At 46.8% G+C, this 21,145-nt stretch overlaps 1 protein-coding gene across 2 annotated transcripts in view; it reads left to right on the forward strand.

The window, feature by feature from the left end:
* The window catches only part of BACE2 (beta-secretase 2), a 156,624-nt gene that overhangs the window by 126,889 nt on the left and 8,590 nt on the right, over positions 1–21,145 (forward strand). For both annotated transcript variants that reach the window (XM_057306628.1, XM_026500880.4), the window contains 5 exons: positions 440–583; positions 9,033–9,156; positions 18,757–18,815; positions 19,765–19,815; positions 20,829–20,916. In XM_057306628.1, the coding sequence (XP_057162611.1) occupies positions 440–583; positions 9,033–9,156; positions 18,757–18,815; positions 19,765–19,815; positions 20,829–20,916 (466 nt within the window). The remainder of the gene's footprint in view (positions 1–439; positions 584–9,032; positions 9,157–18,756; positions 18,816–19,764; positions 19,816–20,828; positions 20,917–21,145) is intronic.

Raw genomic sequence — 21,145 nt, forward strand, 5'->3', positions numbered from 1 at the left:
AGGGGCGCCTAGGTAGCGCAGTCGTTAAGTGGCTGCCTTCGGCTCAGGGTGTGATCCCGGCGATCTGGGATCGAGCCCCACATCAGGCTCTTCTGCGTGGAGCCTGCTTCTTCCTCTCCCACTCCCCCTGCTTGTGTTCCCTCTCTCACTGGCTATCTCTCTCTCTGTCAAATAAATAAATAAAATCTTTAAAAAAAAAACTTGGCATAGAAAACATTCATCTCCTGTTTCTATTATCTGCACTGTAGCCTCAGATGCTTAGTCTTAGCAACGTCAACTAAGTCATCGTGGCTTCATTACAGCAGCTGTGGGCCTTTACCCACCTGCCACTTCCCCAGGACGAACTTCTCAGAGTGCCCTGCAGACGCTGATGTGGGAAGTGGGGTTAGGATGGCGCCTGTACCCTGGGCATCCACAGTGGTGACTTGTCTGTCCCCAGGCACTTTGAAGACCGCGTTCTTCTTCTTCGCCTCCATATGCGCCTGGTATTCCGGGTACCTGCTCGCAGAGCTCATTCCAGAGGTATCCCTGACCAGTGCTGTTTACAGCATCCGGAGCATCTCCGAGAAGCCCCTCCTCAAGGGTGAGTACCACAGCTCAGTGCGCTGGGGAGGGCCGGGTCTGGCCTCAGCTCTGCCTCCGCTGGCCATTTTTTGTTGATGATGATGTTGATGATGGTGGTGGTGATCACGAAAGTGAGGGAGGGGGACCGGGGGGGGGGCAATACCTGCCCCTTCAGTTCCCACACCTTTCCAAGGTAGATACCCCTGCTCATCCCCGTGTGAGACCCCAAGGCAAATTATGATGTTAGGAAAGCAAAGAAACTTCATTTCCAAGATGTGTTAAATAAAAATATGCATTTGGAATACAACTTAGTTTGGGAATGAAGTGAAATCACAAAATCTTCATCAGACTCTCCATTGGAAAACAGGGGGGACACTCAAGGAGTAATCTGTACCCTTTTTGGAAGTCTTGTTATAAATAGGCATGCTGGCATATTTTTAATCCAGAAATAAATTCTAGAAAATTCGTTTGCACGAATATAGAGAACTGAGTGACGATTTTAAAAATTTGTAAAAGCTGGGGGAGGAGGGCGCCTGGCTGGCTCGGTCGGTAGAGCATGTGACTCTTGATCTTGGGGTTGAAAGTTCGAGCCCCACGTTGGGTATAGAGATGACTTACAGAGAAAATCTTTAAAAAAATTAAACACTTAAAAAATTTACAAAAGTGATTCCTTTTCAGATTAATTACCTTTTATGACCCCCCAAAACCCAACAATTTCTAGGAATCAACTCTGACTGACTTTTTATTTTTCAATTTTTTTAAAAGAATTTATTTATTTATCTGGAGAGAGAGCTTGAGCGGGGGGAGGGGCAGAGGGAAAGAGAGAATCTCAAGCAGACTCAGCACTGTGCATGGAGCCTGACGTGGGGCTTGATCTCACGATCCTGAGACCTTGAACTGAGCCAAAACCGAGTGGGGCGCTGAACCAACTGTTCTACCAAGGGTCCCGTTGGTGTTTAATTTTTAATAAAGTTTCCGCAGTGCATATGCTTGCCTTCGGGTGGACGGGGAGGAGGCCCAGTGCTGAGGCAGAGCTCTGCATGTGAGGGTGTGGGGGACACCCTCAAGGCTTTCTCATTTTCCCTGTTGTCACATGAAATGCAAAGTCTGCCCAGGACATGGGTTTGCTTCTAGGACCTGCCTCTGGTGCCAGTCCTTTCAGACGGGCTCATTTCCCCCTTCTGAAGCACTATTGATTATTGGAAACCCACAAAACGCAGGAGTGGGGTGGAGGGGTTGCTGCAGCTGGCATGAGGGCTGCGTCCTGGCTCCCGCTGGCTTGGGCCCCACGTTGGAGGGATACAGGGTGTCCTGGGCGTCTGGTAGGCTCTGAGTTTGGGGGTTGAGCCCGGTGACTGACGGGCAGGCCAGTGGTCATGTGGATGAGAGGGTGGAAGGGACTGCGTCGGCCTTGGGGCCCGGCGGGCTTTGTGGCACGGCTCACTCTGTGACATTATCAGGCCCCCAAGGGGTGGTCTCAGCGCAAGCACAGGTGCCCTTTGGTTTGGCCTGATGCTGCCTCAGCAAGTGCCTGGGCCCCTCTGCACACCTGCATTCCTCCGTGCTCGTGGGGTACCCAGGGAGGTGGTGATCCTGGCTTTGGACCGTGTTTAAGGATGAGCGTAGCTCCTGCCATCAACATGGGAACCTGTTACTCTTGGCTCAGTGGAGTGACTCTGACACCCTCCCGGGAGTGTTTGTTCTAAACATCCTCAGTGACCCCTCATGTCTGGTCCGATCTGAAGCAAAGGAAGGAGCATGTTGACGTGTGAGATCAGTGCTGGGCATGGAGAGAAAGGGTCTGAGAAACCAGAGGCACATACCGAGCACCTCCTGTGGCCGAGGCCGCCTGCACTGAGCTCACCAGCACTCGGCCCTGTCGCACCCCCCTCCCGCCATCTTGGGCTTTCACCCTAATCCATGGGTTGCTTTTCCACTTCATAAACTATTCTCTTATATGTTTTTTTTTTTTAAAGATTTTATTTATTTATTTATTTGTCAGAGAGAGAGAGAGAGCACAAGCGGGGGAGCGGCAGGCAGAGGGAGAAGCGGACTCTCCGCTGAGCAGCGACTTGATACCAGAACTCTGGGATCATGACCTGAGCCGAAGGCAGACGCCTAACCAACTGAGCCACCCAGGGGTCGCTACACTATTCCCTTAAAATGACCCAACTCCCTGTGAAGCTTTGAGGCCCTGCAATCCTGGCTTTGGGTTTTCTGAAGTTAATTCTTACCCCGTGAGTACATGCTCCCCTGGGTTCATACCATTCTCGTGTTGCATGCTGCCCCCCCCCCCACCATGCTGATGAAATCATAAATCTGAGCTCATCCCAAGTCCTCCCGAATTTCACTGGTTTTCTAGACCTGGCCCCTGTCTTCCTTCTCTGGACACTTAGCTGTTGTTGGGAGTCCATGCTCCCACCACTCTGGGTGGCCCTATTCCTCATACTGAATGAGAGGACTTCACATCAGTCTGGCTCCTTTGTGAAAGAGGCTTGCTCACCCAGAAGGACAGAGCACCCCATGGCTCCCTCTCTCCCCGTAGGCCTCAGTGTCCCTCCACCCTTCCTCCCCACCAGCATGCTCTAAGGCTGCTCTGGTTTTATTTTCTCCTGCCCCTTCTCCCCATTTTCCACACCAATCCCCCCAACCCGTCTGAGGTGTTTAATGACATCCTTCTGTTTGAATACTTCATCGCAGAACCAGCTGTCCTATTTTGCGGACATATAGTTTGGTGCCAAAAGGTGCTAACCTCTCAGCTGGGGGCCAGTGACCATTTCAGGGCAGGCTGCAACTGTGAACACCAGACCTTTGTCCCCGTGCCCCACTCCCTCTTCTGTAGATCTGCCATTTGTGCCTTGCCCATTTTCTGTGGGGTGGTTCTGTTCTTCTCGTTGATTTCCAAGGAGTTTTTTATATACGTCTGAAGCCGTCAATGCCTGTTCCCCACATGGCACACATCACAGTCGGCGATGATCTGTCCTAGCGTACTTTCTGTCTCTTGCACTCACCATCTGAGAGCTACTCTATTCACTGCTGTCCCTGTAGAGCTGAGGATGGCATGTGGTGTTGAGCAAGTGCTGTGTCGATTAGTGTCTGTGTAATGAGAATTTGTGTGTTCGTGGACAGGTGCGTCTGGTTGGAAGCCACATACGCCCCCACACACAGCTTGCAACCCCAGGCCTCAAAGGTGGGTTTCAGGAGAGAGTAAGTAGAAGGAGAATCCTGTTGAAATTTTCTCCCGTGTACTTCAGATGTGAGGTCATCGAATCATTTTCTTAGACACTCTGGTGAGACGGAACCAAGCTAACCAAATCAGCCTTGCTGAGCCACCTTCCTAGATTCTTAGCCAAGATGGAATTAGCTGACAACCGCTAAATGGCTGCTGTCGCAAGAAAAACCCGGAAAAACTTCTTTAAATTCTAATTCTGCCACTAACAAGGTGTCATTGCCTTCGAGATCCCTCCTCTGTCATGGAAGGGCCATTGCCAGTGTCGCTATGGCTGAGGCTCTTTCTGGTTCCAGTATGAACCGTCCCTGGCAGGGCGCTGCGTCCTCCGGAGAACCACAGTAGCTGGTAGGGCCTTAGCGATCTCACCTGGCTCCCATTTCCACGCCCCCACAGCAAGGGCACAGAAGAAGCAATGCCACTGTCTCTGGGGAGATATGGGGACAGAGGTCCAGGGAAGGTGACACGGCGCCACCCCCACACAGTCTCTCCGTGGGGCTCAGCATCCTTCCACGTCCGCACCCCCGAGCCGGGCGAAGTGGCACGCTGATAATCTGTCCCACTTCGCCGCCCTCAGGGCACCCACAGAATCATCACTGACTGTCGGAGAGACTCTTCAAGTGCCTTCCGGGCTCTTATATCTGTGAACTGGACTTTAATCTCATCTAGAACAATAAGGCGAGTTGACATGGCTAAAATGTGGCCAAACGCTCGGCCTGGTAGCACCCTTCTTATTTGCCTGGCATGTGCAGCAGGACCACATTTCTGGAATCACCTTCCTCATTTAAAGGGGTGAGTGTAGTCATGGTTCCCAAATCAGGAAGTATTTCAGAAAGACAGATTCCTGGACCTCGGTCCAGGAAATTAAAAATCTATGGGTTCAATGTGGAGCCTAAGAACCTATATTTGTTTGTTTTAATGAATGTAAGGATAAGAAATAAGGTAAGACTTCCCTCAGCAAGAGAATGATTTCTGAGACTGAAATTCACAGCAGGATGCCCGCCGTGTTGGACGTTGAGGATCAGGGCACCGGGTCTTACTTAAACCAACAGGCAGGCTTTTCAGGAGACAGGGAAGCAGGCTGCTGACCAGCAGGCCCGCGCTTCCTCCTGGCTGGGCATCAGCTCCCCCGTATTCACGTGGGCTCTACCATTCAATCTTTGGGGAAGGAATTTCAGAAAAAGCGCCGAGGACCTTGATGTAGCACGGTATCTGGTACTTAACACGTATTTTGGGAACAAATATCTATGAATTAGGGAGTGAATCTGGTGGGGAACGTGGTGGGGAAGAGGTGGGGTTTGGAAAGAGTTCTGTCTTCTGAGAAGATGTGTCTACACCTCCACACCCCAACCCCGAATAAAGAATATGATCATCTTTCTTTGTTCCCATAATGACATTTTGTGCTTCCAGGGAATGGGTAGAAGTTAAGTAAGCCTTTTTGAAATGCCACACAGACTACCCAGCCGTTCCCAGGTGCTGTGAGAAAATACCGCCTCCATGTCATCCCTGGTCACTAGAGCCACATTGTCCTTAGAGAATCGGATAAAAATCAAGTGCCTCCAGGGGCGCCTGGGTGGCACAGTTGTTAAGCATCTGCCTTTGGCTCAGCGCGTGATCCCGGCATTATGGGATCGAGCCCCACATCAGGCTCCTCCGCTGGGAGCCCACTTCCTCCTCTCCCACTCCCCCTGCTTGTGATCCCTCTCTCGCTGGCTGTCTCTCTCTGTCAAATAAATAAATAAAATCTTTAAAAAAAAAAATCAAGTGCCTCCCTTGTGGAAAATGCACCTGTGCATACCCACGTGAACGGCACCCGCATTTTGCCGGGGCCTCTGAGTGGCAGGGCCGCAGGTTTAGAAGACCTGCCCTTGGCTCTACTGGCGAGTCATGGGGTCCTGCTTCCAGCCCACCCCAGCGCCCAGGGATGCTGGCTGCCATGTGGACAGCAAGGCCCTTGCCTGGTCATGCTGCTGACCCCACGGGATGAGGAGGTGAGGGGAGATCATCCATATGGGCCTCCCTGGGCCTCACCCCAGGGATGGCCACACTGGGAAACTCCAGCATCAGGCCTTCGGGTGGATGTCTGGAGGTAAGAAGGTGGGAGGGATGGGCAGGCCGAGTCTTGTCCAGTACTGTGCTTGCTCTGCTGGGCTGGTCACCTTGTTCCTGTCCCTGAGACCCAGCCGGTGGAGCAGAGGGGCCACCAGCAGGAGGGAGAATAGGAAATAACTCAGGCTGGGACCCAGCCCACACTGCCCCACTACTCCCTTTGTTTCCTCCCAACCTGCTTCACCCAGGTCCCTCTCCCACGTAGAGTCCTCGCTCCTGGCTTTAAAACAAAACAAAATACCTTTTCCTGTTACCCTCGCCACTTTGTATTAATCTGCAGTCGTCTGTCTCTAAATTACCATATCATGTGGGGGTCAGGAGGTACAGTGCGCCCTCACGGCCTTATCTCTTAAGATCCATTGGGTACATGGCGGGCCATCCGCCTCTGCCAGTCAACGCGTCACCCCTGTCAGCATGCCCAGCACATTCAGGACAGACGTAGGTCCTTTTCATCATTAGGTTGAGAGGATCGTGTAGCCAGTGCAGCCCTACAGTCTGTGATGATGGCAAAAGGACCTGCCAACAATGTCCTCCTCCGAGAGCGGAGGGTGGGTTCCGGGACTCGTGTTCCATTTGTGCGGGAAACAACAGGGTCCATGCAGAAGAGAGCAAGTCTGTGTGCTTGTTAAAGGGACAGTGTTACCTACACTAAGGCAATGAAGGTGGCAGGTAGAATAAATGTGGATCCATCCCACTCTAGGAGTATTCACTCTGGGGGCACCTCGGTGACTCAGTCAGTTAAGCGACTGACTCTTGATTTCAGCTCAGGTCATGACCTCAGGGTCCTGGGAGTGAGCCCCGCATCAGGCTCAGAGACTGCTTCTCTTCCTCTTCCTCTGCTCCTCCCCTTGTTTGCACACACATGCTCCCCCCCTCTCTCAAATAATGAGTCAATTAAAAAAAAAAGTATTCACTGTAGATTAGCTGTATACACAGGATACCTGCAAGTCAGGAAGCAGGGCATATCTACTTTTTTTTTTTAATTTTATTTGAGAGAGAGAACATGTGCACAAGTAGGGAGAGCTGCAGGTAGAGGCAGAGGGAGAAGCAGGCTCTCCCCCTCAAGCAGGGAGCCCAATGCGGGGCTCGATCCCAGGACCCCGGGAGCATGACCTCAGCCAAAGGCAGACGCCCAACCAACTGAGCCACCCAGGCACCCCAGGACATATCTACTTTTAAACAGTATGTTACATTTTCAAATATTATGCTCGACGTGTTTTTAGGTAAATTACCTCTACATTTAAAGTAATGGGTATTATTATTAAGTCTTTTTTAAAAAGAGATGAAATAAATATATTATAGGGCTCCAAATCCAGAGACACTGAGAATATGCTGTGTATGTAGCACTTTTTCATGTTCATGGTTGGACCCCTCGCTTTAAATTTAGGTATCTGGAGATTGAGAAAAAACATACTGAATATATTACTTGAAAATTTATGTAAGTAACATACTGCTTAAATATGTTTAATCTATGTTTGCCAACTTTGCAGATGCCCTCTGTATGCATAGAAAAGTCTGGAAGAAAATATGCCAAAAAGTAAAACAGTTAAGATTCTTTAGAGTGAAAATATGTAGGATTTTTTCCTTTTTTTGCTTTTCTATTACTTCTAATTTTCTTCTGCAGAAATTAAATAAAGAAAAGGAAAATCCCATGGGCCTTTCTTGTTTAAAAAAATAGACTAATAGGAAGAAAAATTGGTAAAGGTGGACCAGAGCTGCAGCCATAGGGGTTCAGAAAGCCTCACCGTCCCTCACAGCTTTTGCATGGGGCTCAAGCTGGGGACAGGGTTCAGAGTCTCTGACATCGGGAGATTGCTCTTCCTTTGGGGGACAGATGTCCACTTAGTCGGTCAACAAACACTGGGGCAGCTGCGTGTACCACACACCACCTTGGGGCTGGGAGTAGAGTGGAGAGGAAGCAGCCACCATCCCTGCCTTCTTGGGGCAAGGGAACCATAGGATAGTAGAGAGCTGAGTGCCAAGAAAAAGAAAACGGCAGCACGGGAGGTCAGCCTTGGGGGCGGGGCAGGTGAGGAGGAAAGGGGTGAGGTGAAGGGTGTGAAGGGGTGCGTGCTCCCGGAGAGCTCTGTGTGCTCCCGGAGAGCTCTGTGTTCCGTACCCCTACCTGGGGCCCCGAAGCTGGGTGCACACTGGCTTCCCCGAGCTCACCTAGAAGCTCTGCCCCATTCTGCTCAGCGGGGCGGCACGCTGGGCCTTCACGGTGCTTGTACGCACCCTGGCTCCCCACAGCAGGGCCTTCCAGGCCTCACCACTCGGCCAGCTGTATGTCACAGCCGTGTGTCCTACAGCAGAGAAGTGCAGCTCACGTCTCCATCAGACTGGACAGGCGAGAACACTGCCTGAGTTTTCGCACGGGGGACTTGGGATTTAAACCTGAACTGAGCCCCCATGGCGGGTTGTGTGGACAGCGACAGACAGCCGCCCTAGCTTGAGGTGAGCAAGGACGCGCACGTGGTGGCGACGGCCACAAAGCACCCAGCAGACAGAGGGGGAGCCTCGGGCAGGTCCCCAGTCTTCCCCGGTTGCTGAGCCCTGTAGTGGAGGGATGCTGGGGAGACCTCTCCCTGGTCTGCCGGCACTGACCGCATAGCACCCCCACAGAAAAGCCCAGTGCGTCAGGCTCAAGTGAGAGGAAAGGGGTCAGCCATGGCCAGAGTGGGGGTCTGGGGTGTGTGTGTGTGTTTCAAGGTGTATAAATGCAGAAGCCGGATAGATGTTCCACACATGGCTGTTTCTTTGTTCGCCAGCAGTCTCAGACCCAAGGGAGCTTTCTTTAATTGTGATACAAAACGCACATTGCATCCCGAGAACGACAGGGAGGTGACCAGCCCTGGGCAGGGGCTCCTACCCCTTCTGAAGTGGTGATGGCCACTCCACATCCCCTCCCTTTTGCATATTTGTTATTGTAAGACAAATGCAGATGAAATCAACTGTATCTGTAGGGGAATTTCTGACCTTGCTGCCGAGAAGTTGGTGACCCCTTCTCTGCTCCATGAGGGACTTGCCAGTGTGAAGTCCCGGGATAGAAGGCCTGTCGTTCACGGTCGGGCCACGGCTCATCTGATAAATCCTCTCATGATGCTAACTCTTATCCTCTTGTTTGCTGCAGCCCCAGCCCCTAAAAGGCAGAAATGTGACCACTGGACCCCGTGCCCCTTGAACACCTATGCCTACCGCTTGCTCAGCGGGGGTGGCAAGGACAAGTATGCCAAAATCTGCTTTGAAGATGAGCTGTAAGTACCCATAATAAAAGCGTAGCTGTCCCGCTCGGTTCTTTCCCTTCTCTGGGGTTGGCCAGGCACCAGTCTGCCCTCGGGAGGGAAAGGCAGGGCCCTGACTCCGGGCACAGGCTGGGAGCCTCAGGTAGGACTGAGCGTGCCCCTCCGCCTTCCCTGGGGGAGGACAAGCTGCCTCCCGTGACTGGGTGTGTCCCTGTGTGGAACTTTCCTTTGACTGCAGGTGGAACAAGTATTTTGTGCTTTTCTTTGAACATGTGGCATGGCCCTTCCAAGTCACGGAAACACCAAAATTCAGCAGACTCAGTTTTGCTTCCATTTTATTTTATGAGCCTCACCGTCAGGGATTAGAGCAGGTGCTGTTCCTCTTGGCAGCCCACACCTCCTTGTTCCAGGTCTGTGTGACTGCCTGACCCACGATAGCCTAAATAAATCCCGGCTCCTGGAACAGCCCTGGCCTAGTGTTTGCGTCTGCTTGGGTGGCCGTGCCAAAGCGCTGCAGACCGGATACTCAAACAACAGACGTTTATTCTCTCAGTCTGGAGGCTGGCTGCCCAAGGTCAAGATTGGGTGGGGTTGGTTCCCTCTGAGGGCCGTGAGGGAGAGTCTGTCCCAGGCCCTCTCCTGCGCTTGTAAAGGGCTGTCTTCTCCCTGTGTGCTCACATGGTCTTCCCTCTGTGCGTGTCTGTGTTCTAATTCCCCCTTTAAAAAGGACACCAGTCATAAGGATTAGAGCCGACCCTAAGGACCTCATTTTCACTTAGTCACCTCTTTAAAGGCCTTGCCTCCAAATAAGGTCACGTTCTGGGGAACTAGGGGTTAGGACTTCACATACGGATTTTGAGAGACCATAGTTCAATCCGTACCACCTGGCCTGAGGATGCTTAGGCCATATAGTAATTACTACAAAGGAGAGAGAGTGTGGGCTGTTCCCAACACTGGACACTGGGAGGAAGTCTTTCCCCAAACTGGGTGCACCTTCCTTTCTTGTTGTCGGCTGGGTCACTGCGGTAGCCCTCGGCCCTTGCTGCCTGTCCCTCTCTGCCACTGTTAGTTCGTTTGTCCCTGTGCTTACCTTGTCCTCCCAAGGAGCGTGCGGCAGGCACATGGGGGCACGAGCCGCGTTGGGCTCAGCTTCCCCTCCTTGCATGGTCCCAACACAACCCCAGTCCGTATTGGGGGCTGAATGGAAACCACACTCCTCTCTGCAGGTCCATTGCTTACCAAAGGCCTACTTCACTCAGCCAGGGAGTTTATCGATAGACTTTCCTCCACACGAACCCCTGGGTGGGGCACTCAGTGGGCCAGGAATGACAAGAAGCATGGCTCTGGTGCAGCAGGAGCTTACATCACAGTTCGGGGTTCTCCACCTCAGCCCCACTGATGTTGTGCACTGGCGACTCTGTGTCGTGGGGGCATGCTGGACAATGTGGGTGTAGCCGTGTCCCGGGCGTCCTCCCGCTGGATACCATGGGCCACCCCGTCCAGCTGTGACAACCACACATGTCTCTGGACACTGCCACGTATCTCCTGGGTAGCCAAATCACTCCCTTCGCCACCAAGAACTGTAACACTTGGAGAAAACAAACAGATTTTCCAGACATCTGTGGTGAATGCTATAGGTAATTTTGTGTGGGGCCATGGAGTTTCAGAGGTGAGTGTACCATTGAATGGGATTGTCAGTGAGGTCCGTGGATGAGATGAGGTGGGGATTTGGCTTGAAAACTGAGTAGGATCCCAAGGCAAAAAAGCGGGGAGACCTGGGAGCAGGTGGGGACAGTGGGATGGGGGTGCTCATTGAGAATCACGTCACCAGAAAGGGAGTTGCTCTAAGTCAGACCCCAGAGCCCAGGGTTTCCACTGCTCCACAGTGCCCAAAGCCTTCCCCTGACCATGTCAGAGCAACAGCTTCATGCTTACCTAGTGCAGACTAACACACATATACGTCAGCTTTGTGTGACTTCCTGCGAGGTATACCATTTGTCATCCCCACAATACAGACAAGCAAATGGATTCACAGACAGATTCAGGAACTCGCCCCTCTTCACACAGCTAGTTAGTGGCAGAGCCAGGATTCCGCCCTGGCATCCATGTATGTGCTGGGTAGACCGACTTGAATCAGGTTGTCCAATGGAACAGCTAACTGTAGGAATATGTGGGACCCAAGTGTAGCTTGCCTGCTTTCAAACAGTATTGCAGGATGGTTTTCAGAGTACAGTGTGGTATAAAGCAGGATAGACTCAAGTAAAAGCAGGTTAAAAGGAACAGAGGAGTGAACATGAGCAGAGACCCAAGGAGAGTCACTCGCTTGGCTTAGCATTGTGTTTTGTTGTAATCGACTCACGGAACAAGAAATGATGGGTTGTGGTGACCTCATCATCTTATAAAAAAAAAGATATGTTTATGTAGCAAGACAAGAAGTTTTCGGCCACTTGTTTCCTTTGTACAATCAGCCCACCCTGGGGACAGCCATCTCTGACTCTCTTTCCTTCCTTCCCCATCTCCATGTACCAGGCTTATGCTCACACTTCTTGGTTTTCCCGTGTTAGGCATTACCTGTGGACCGGTCACTTGGTAGGTGAGCAGTCTTCCACCATTGACACTCCTGTCTTCTTCCTCACCATGGTCCTGATTCAGTTATCGTACTAACTATGCCTTCCCCCACAACTAACCACCACAATACATAAAGCTCCTTAAAAATAACAGGGGGTTACAGCTCAAAAGAACCACAAGGCTAAACCCAATTTTAAAAAGAGTCTCTAGGATACTCAAGACACAAGGGAGAAATTGTAGTCTTTGACACCTACAACCACAGCAAATAACAAACACAGCTCACTCCTAGCCAGGTAAACATAAAGATTCAATGTGAAGTTTTATTTACCTCTGTTCCTTTTAACTGGCATACCATGTTTGGCTTTCAACAAAAATAACAAGGCATATTAAAGGCAAACAGCATAGTTTGAAGAGATAGGGCAAACATTAGAACTTAACTCAAATATGGCAGAGATTTTGCAATTAGCAGACCAGGAATTTGAAACAATAATGATTAATATGCCTAGAAAAGGTGGGCAGAATACAAGAACAGATGAGTAATGCAAGCAGAGAGATGAAAACCCTCAGAAAGAATCAAAAGGAAATAGTGGAAATTGAAAAGACTAACAGAAATGGAGAACACCTTTCATGGGCTCATCAGTAGACCAGATACAACCAAGGGAAGGATCAGTGAGCTTGAGGATATGTCAATAGAAATTCCCAAACCAGAAGAGGAAGAAAAGGGGAAAAAAGACAAAAAACAAAACAAAAAAACAGAACAGAATATCCAAGAAAAGTGAGACAATATTTGAAGTAGTGTTGCTGAAATTTTTCCAAAATTATTGACAGACACCAAACCACAGATCCAGGGAGCTTAATGCTACTAAGTAAGATAAATACCCCAAAATCTACACGTAAGTATGTTATGATCAGAGGATCAAAGGCAAGGAGAAAATCTTTAAGAAGCCAGAGGCAAACTAACCAAAAAACAAAACAAACAAAAAAACCCCACCTTACCTCTAAAGGAGGAAGGATAAGAATTGCAATGGGCTTTTCTCCGGAAACCATACAAACAAGAAGAAAATGGGATGAAATATTTACAGTATTGAAAGCAAAGGGTTGTACCTGTTACATTCCCATCAGTGTATGAGAATTGATCCACCATCATACTCACCAACACTTGTATGGTCAGTCTTTATAATCTTGGGCATCCTAATAGGGGTGCAGTGGTATCTGACTGAGGTTTTAATTTGCATTTTTCTAATAACTAATGATGGTACACCTCTTTTTATGTGTTTATTTGCTATCTGTATCTCCTACTTGATAAAGTACCTATTTAAATCTGTGGTCCACTTTTCATTTGGTTGTTTTCTTACTACTGACTTTGCGATTTCTTTATATATGCTGCATAACATCCTTCATCAAATACATGATTTGCAAATATTTTCTACCAGTTTGTGGCTTGTCTTTTTCTTCCCTTAACTGTGTTTATCAAAGAGCAGAAATTCCTAGTTTTAACACAGTCCAGTTTACCAGTTTTTTGTTTTAGGATCATATTTTTTGTGTCATATCTAGATCTTTTTTGTCCAGCCCAAGGTCACAGAAATTTTCTTCTATGTTTTCTTCCAGAAATTTGAAATAGTTTTAGATTTTTCATTTCATATACTGTGAGATACCCATTTGGGGTTAATTTTTGTATATGGTGTGAAATATGGATTGAAGTCATTTTTTAATATGGATATCCAATTGTTCTAGCACCATTTATTCAAAATACTGTCTTACTCTAGTGAATTTTCTTTGCACCATTGGCAAAAATCCAGTGACCATACATGTGTGTATCTAATTCTGGATTCTCTGTTCTCTTCCATTTATCTGTCTTTTCACTATCTACAATGTCTTGATAAATGTAGCTCCATATGAATTTTAGAGTCAGCTTATAAATTTCAACACAAAAACCTGTTGGCTTTTGATTGGGATTGCACTGGAACTGTAGATCAATTTGGGGAAAATTGACATCTTAGCGATATGGAATCTTTTACTCAACAAACACAGTTAGCTCTCCATTTACTTAAATTTTCTCTAACTTGATTCAGAGATGTTTTTATGGTATTCAGTGTACACATCTTACATCTCTTTTTCTGTATTTATCTCTAAGTATTTAATTTTTGATGCTGTAGTGTATTTTTTAAAATTTTAATTTTAAATTAATTAATTTTAATTTTAATTTCCACCTGTTCATTGCTAGTATATAGAAATAGAATTGATTTTTTATAATGACCTTATATCCCACAGCCTTGCTAAACTCACTTATTTGTTCTAGTAGTTTTATTTTCTACATAGATGATAATGTCAGCTAACTGCCCCCCATCCCCAATAAAAGGCAGTTTTACCACTTTCTAATCTGCATGCTTTTGATTTCTTTTTCTTGCCTGATTGCACTGGATGGAACCTCCGTTACAATGCTGAATGGAGTGATGAGAGTAGACATCATTGCCTTTTTCCTTGTCTTGGAGAGAAAGCATTCCATCATTCATCACTAAATATGTTAACTAGGGATTTTCCATAGAAGCCCTTTATCAGGTTGAAGAAATTCCTTCTATTTCAAGGTTTCTGAGAGTTTTTAATCAATGATGGATATTGGATTTTGTCAGATTTTTTTCTGCATCTCTTGAGGTGATTATATGGTTTGTCTTTTTTAGTCTGCTAATATGGTGAATTACATTTTTGAATGTTAAACCAACCTTGCATTTTTGAGATAGATTCCATTTGCTTGTGATATATTATCCTTTTTATGTATTATTGAATCCAATTTGCTAAAATTTTGTCAAGAATTTTTGTATCCATGTTCATGAGGGATATTGGTCTGTGGTTTTCTTGTTATTTTTTTCTCTGGTTTCAGTATCAGGGTGGAATGTGTTGGTGAGTATTCTCTTCAGTACTCTGGGAGAGTTTGTAAAGAATTGGTATTATTTATTTAAGGCTTTGGTGCAATTCCCCAGTGAAGTCTTCTGGCCTAAATTTTTCTTTGTTAGAAGATTTTTAACTACGAATTCCACTTTCTTTTATAAATACAGAGCTACTCAAGTTATCTGTTTCTTCTTGAGTGAGCCACATTATTTTGGGGTGCATAAAGGCAATTTTCCTTTATGCTGCACACAGTACTCTGAGTGCATTTGTACTCTGGTCATCAAATGTGTGGTAGTTTTTCCCCACATCAAGCAATTATCTGCAACACCAGCTGTGGGGGGGGTGCGGTAAATCTACATTTTAATTCAATTCTGATATATCTACTTGAAGATGGCCTCAGACCCCACTGGTTAAGGGCTTAGTCTCACAAGACATTCCCCCCACCACCCCAACTTCAGATGCCAATCACAAGTCCCAGATTGTCACTATACTTCTTTTTTTTTTTTTTTTTTAAAGATTTTATTTATTTATTTGACAGAGAGAGAGACAGCCAGCGAGAGAGGGGACACAAGCAGGGGGAGTGGGAGAGGAAGAAGCAGGCTCATAGCGGAGGAACCTGATGTGGGGCTCGATCCCGGAACGCCGGGATCACGCCCTGAGCCGAAGGCAGACGCTTAACCGCTGTGCCACCCAGGCGCCCCACCAGATTGTCACTATACTTCTGATGGACTGCTTATAAATCAGAGTTCCCATGCCCCCCTCCTTGGGTTTGGTTTTTTGCTAGAATGGCTCACAGAACTCAGAGCAACACATTTACCAGTTTGTTATCAAAAGAATATGGTAAGGGATACAGATATATACATAACTATACTCACATATAAGTGTACTTTTATATATATATATATATATATATATATATATATATATATATATAACACATACCATGAATATATTAATTATACATACACAATTTGCTTATTTTTGATGTAAAAACGAACACTGGAAGGATAAATCAGAAACTAAAATAAATTAATGGAGATGGGAACAGGGGATGAGAAGAACAAAGTGGAATGTATACAGAAGATTTCTTTGGGTATGACTTTATTCTGTACACATAATGGTAATTTTTGAATCATGTGAATGTATTGCATATTCAAAAATGAAATAAAATGCAAAGAAAAACAAAGGAACTCTAGAATTGACAACAAGCTGAAAGAAGTCCACCCATACATCAAACGTGTAATTTAATCCCATGATCGTTGACGTGCATGTGCATATATTTCAGTTAGGTATTGTTTTGGGGATTACACAACTACCCTCAACTTCCGTTATCTCCTAGAGGGACTTATAAGACTCAGTAATGCTAATATTTACAGATAAAGTTTATTACAGCAAAAGATACAGTACAAGAGCTTCTGTATGGTCTGCTGGTGGTGAATTGTCTCCGTTTACGTTTCTCTGAAATACCTTTATTTCATCGTCATTGCTGAAAGATATTTTTCCAGGTTGTGTTTCAGCCCATTCAGATACTGTTCCATTGTCTCTGGCGTCCATTGTTTCTCTTGAGAGTCAGCCAACCACTGAATTGCTGGTAGGATGAAAGTATAACTGCCTTTTTCCCCCTTTCCAATTCTCTTTAAGATTTTTCCCTTGTCTTTGGTTTTCAGCACTTGTACCCTGCTGTGTCTGTTTATTGCTTTATCTTCTTTGGGGTTCATTGTGCTTCTTAAATACGTACAAATCAAAGTCCTTCATCACATTGAACAGATTCTCTGCCATTGCATCTTCTGCCCCATTTACCGTCTCCTGATCATCTGAGACCCCTAACAAATAAATGTCAGATCTTATCATTATATTCTCGATAGCTTTCAGTCTGTTTTGCATTTTCCATTGTATCTTTCTGTCTTTCATTGTAGACAGCTGTTTTCCTCTGAGCTGTCGCTCAGTTCACCAGATCTGTGCCAGATCTGCTGCAAAACCCCTCCGTTACCTACCGACTGTGGTGGTTACATTAATTTAGATTTACAGCTTCATTTTCTACTTCTCCTAGTCTTCATTTTTTGGGTAGTTTCTAGTTTGAAATGTTTAGTTTTTATTTATTGCTTTCATTAGCATAGTAAGTATAGTTATTTTGAAATCTTTTGGATAATCTATTTGGAGCCCTTATGAGTCTGTCACTCTTATCTATTATTTTCTGCTGGTTTCACTGACACTTGTTTGTGTTGGCATCTCTCCTTAGGTGCCAGGTGACATTTGATAGTGTGATAGACCATGCATTTGAGAAATTGTGGGGTTTTGTAAAAGATTTTATTTACTTGCGGGAGACATAGAGCACGAGCAGGGGTAGCGGCAGAGGGAGAAGCAGACTCCCCACTGAGCAGGGAGCCTGACGCGGGGCTCCATCCCAGGACCCTGGAATCCTGACCTGAGCCAAAGGCAGATGCTTAACCAACGAGCCACCCAGGTGCATTTTTTTAAATTGAAGTATTAGATGGTATCTTCTTTTTCTGAGGATTTTTGCTTGCTTATACCATGGACTTGGAATCATTAACAGAATAGAATGATCTGAATAAATGTTAAGAACTGAGATTTTGGGGGACCCACCCAGTTGACTTAAAATTTGGCTGCGGTTTTTCAAGATATGATCTATTTCTGGTTCATTCTTATTTTTAAGATTCAACCATTTTTGACCCCAACCCAGATAAGATTGGAGGATTTAACATGGCCTTCCCTTTGGTGGGTATTGGCTTCCAACTTTTGCTCCCTCGCCTCACCTCTTGTGCTTGTTAAAAGTGCTACTCATCTTCTTTGACACTTTTTCTGGAATTAGCAAATGCTCCTGAGGCAAAGTCGCTTTACTTGCTGGGCTCACCCACTTGAAACTTAGTGTTCCCCCACATCCTGGCTTCAGAGCTCTTTATTTCCTTCTCCAGTATAGTGAAGTAGATACTCTTTAAATCCCATTTTTAGATTTTTCTCTATGAGAGGTTAGGTTCAGATTTCCCCAAATTTCCATTATTATAAATGGAAGGTTCTTATTTTCTTTTGAGATATTATAGAATATTCTCTAAAATTGTCAAAAAGCTACTCTTCCAAAAAGGACTTAGACTAGAAAGCCCCCAGCGGAGTTTAGATAAACTTGTCAGGAGCAGAATATTACAGTGCTGTATTCACTATTCCCAAGCATGGGAAAAGGAGGAAAACTTTCAAATTCTTTTTGTGATGCTAGCATATCGCTGACTCTGAAACTTGACAGAACGGGGACACCTGGGTGGCTCAGTAGCTTAAGCGTCTGCCTTTGGCTCAGGTCATGATCCTGGCATCCTGGGATTGAGCCCCACATCAGGCTCCCTGTTCAGTGGGGAGTCTGTTTTTCCCTCTGCCCTTCCCCCCTACTCGTGAGCTCTCTCTCTTCTTCTCTCTCTCTCAAATAAGTAAATAAAATCTTAAAAAAAAAAAACTTGGAAGAGGGTGCACACACACACACACACACACACAATTCTAGGATCTTCAGTAATAAATACCATCTCCAGGAAAGTCAGTCTCCTTACTGGTTTTAGGGCACAATTCATTTGAAGTTGGCATTTCCCATTCTTCAATTTTAAAGTGAAAATTAAGTGAAGTAGTAGAAAGTATTTATTTGAGGAGGTAAGCTGGGTTACATTTTGTGGCTGCATAAAAGGGTGGCCAAGAGTCTAGCAAAGCCTCCGTCAGTACAAGGAAAGAGGGTGTATACGTGGGTAGCGGACTCGGGTCACCAGCTGATCCACCTCTTACGACTTCCTGTCTGTAAGATGGAAAAATGAGTGCTCAGGAGGTGGTTGAGGGTTCAGTGAGAAAGTGTGTGTAAAAAGCCTGTGCTCAGCAAATCCTAATTTTCCTCTCCCTGGCCATTTGTCTGGATTGTAGGATTAAGGGTAATTTCCAGGTTCCCTGAGGGACTGATCATATAGAACCTTGGGGGTGGGTGTGTGTGGAGCGGGGATCGGGGTGACTTTCAAGGGAGCTGAGCTAAGTTCCGTGCGTATCTTCGAGGAAATGGTAAGCGCCAGTGGTTGGGGCAGTGGTTCTGCGAAGAGAAGAGCTTATGGAACAGGGAGCCCTACTCATTGCTTAGTAAGAAAGGGGTTCTTTGACTGACTCTTATTTACATTTCAGGCTCATGGGAGAAAAGACTAGAAATGTTGGAAGAGGAATAAATATTGCCATTGTCAATTGTGAGTTATTGAATGTTTTCTTTCAAACTTCTCTAAAAGTTCCACGATTGGATTTTCAAAGATATCTTGGGCGTTTGATGATTTTTGCAAATGATCTAGTCTAGGCTTATATTTTAATGTATTTTAAAATTATTTGATTATTTTATAATATCTCACTTTACAGATTATTTGTGGTCCCTGAAAAAAAAAAAAAAAAGGTCAGGGGACTCCTGGCTGTCTCAGAGGCACATGCAACTCTTGATCTTAGGGTTGTGAGTTCGAGCCCTACATTGGGTGTACAGATTACTAAAAACAAATAAACTTTAAAAACAAAAAAAGTCAAATATAAATAGGCTTTTAAAAAAAACAAAAAAGTACCAGCAAAAGGCAGGGTTCAAATCAGATGAGCAGGCTGTGGGGGCACAGACCATCCTGGGGTCGCTCTCGGATTCCTGGTGACCCTGCAGAGGGCGACACCAGCAGCCAGGTCCCACCTCTGTGAGAAAAGGCCACTATGCCTCAGGGAGAGCAAAGCTTGGCCTCCTCTTAGACCTGGCGAAGACATCCTGTCACAGTTGCCACTGGGGACCCATGACCATGAGACCTGTCAGAGGTTTGGGGAAAGGGTTCTGTGCGCCACGCCTCAGAGCACGCATAGCGCGCTGTCCCCTGACCGCGGGGCTGTGGGAACCAGAGACAGGACGCACCCACTCCGAGAATCCCGCTGGAAAACCTAAAGTATGAAGCAGAGGGGGCCGAGGTGGGCACGCCGGTATTCCTGTGGGAGACGCAGGGGCAGCAGGAAAGAGCAGAGGGTCCAACTAGCTGGAAGCCGGCGGGAGGGAAGTTCTGAGCAGCTGACCAGCGGGCTTCCCCGACAGAGGAGCACGCTCTTTTGAGCACCAGGGTGCCACAGATGTACCCTGGGTCCAGTGAACCTTCCTTCAAAATCCATTTCTCTTATTTTCAGATATGACTGGGAAAGTGATAGCAACACGGCATTTTGATATGTTCGAAGGTGGTAAGAAAACTCTTCTCCTATGAAAATAAATTAGAAGCATGAAGATAAAAAGACACATAAAAAAGTGTCAAATATTATTTTGTCTACTAAAAAAGTTGCCAGAAGCTCATAGGAGTATTCTAGAACAGTCTTACACAAGCCCTCCTTGTCTCTAATTGAGTTCGTGTGATCAAGTTTGAAGGCGTTATCTAGAGAATGTCTTCTCTGGTCACACTTGTCCTGGACCTTTTCTCTTTGTTCCTTCATCAGATAATGAGAAAGAGAAAACATTTTTTAAATCAAATATACGTAAAATAATGTGATCAGCATCCAGCCCTGAACATCATCATTGTTCCCGTCCCGTTCACGGTGCCCCCTGCGCTCAGCGCACACGTCCCTGGACGCACGGAGCATGTCCTCCTTCCGTGGTCTCTCCAGTCTGGGCGCTGGGCTTGCACGCACAGGTCAGTCAGGATATAGCAGCTCCTTTTATTTTTATGGAACAGTGAGAATTATTAAGAACAGGGCTTTATAAAGATAACAGAATAATACATGTCTGGACGTGCTTGACGGGAACTGAGCATTTTTAGTCTGTAATAAAGGTAAGCATCGCTATAAATGCCCCAGTGGGACATAACGGGGGTTGAGGTTAGCCTCCCTTTTGTTGCCGTGAGCCACAGGCACGTCTCTTAGCAAAGACTTGGCGTGCTCAGTCCGCTCTGCGTGTCTGATTTCTCGCCCCCATTCCACACGTTAGTGTCCTGGGACCACTCTGCTGTGGTCATTGCAGAGAATGCCCCGCCTGTGCTGGCCACATTGTCGCTGGCCTCGAGTTAGGTTCACAGAATCGTCATGATCTGCTCGTGCCCCTCACCTCTGCTGGCCCCACCGTGGAGCCCAGCGGCCGTTCGCTACTGGAGATGAACTCCAGAAATCAGAGGATTGAGAGCGGACACAGCAGCTAAGCGCAGAGGAGGCAGCATCCAGGGCAAGTGAACAAGAAGACCCTAACACCGATTTGCCTTGACCCACAGATAACTCTGGACCGATGACGAAGTTTATTCAGAGCGCACCTCCAAAGTCCCTGCTCTTCATGGTGACCCAAGATGACGGCGCGAGCAGGTGAGCGTGGACGGATTTGTCACCGCGGGGGGACAGGGGGAAGCCAGCTGGGGGGAGCGCCAGGCCTGTCAGGGCCTTAAGGACCATCCTCTAGGGAAGAATGCAAATCCAAGGAGCAAGATGCTCTCTTAAGGAGAAGAAACAGGAGCCCAGGACAAAGCAGACTGTGTTTCTAAAAACCCGAGTAGCCAGCGGAGTGCATAGGTCCTAGCAGCTAAGAACTTTCTCA

This window comes from Ursus arctos, unplaced genomic scaffold, assembly GCF_023065955.2.
Source record: "Ursus arctos isolate Adak ecotype North America unplaced genomic scaffold, UrsArc2.0 scaffold_4, whole genome shotgun sequence".
Classification (NCBI taxonomy): Eukaryota; Metazoa; Chordata; class Mammalia; order Carnivora; family Ursidae; genus Ursus; species Ursus arctos.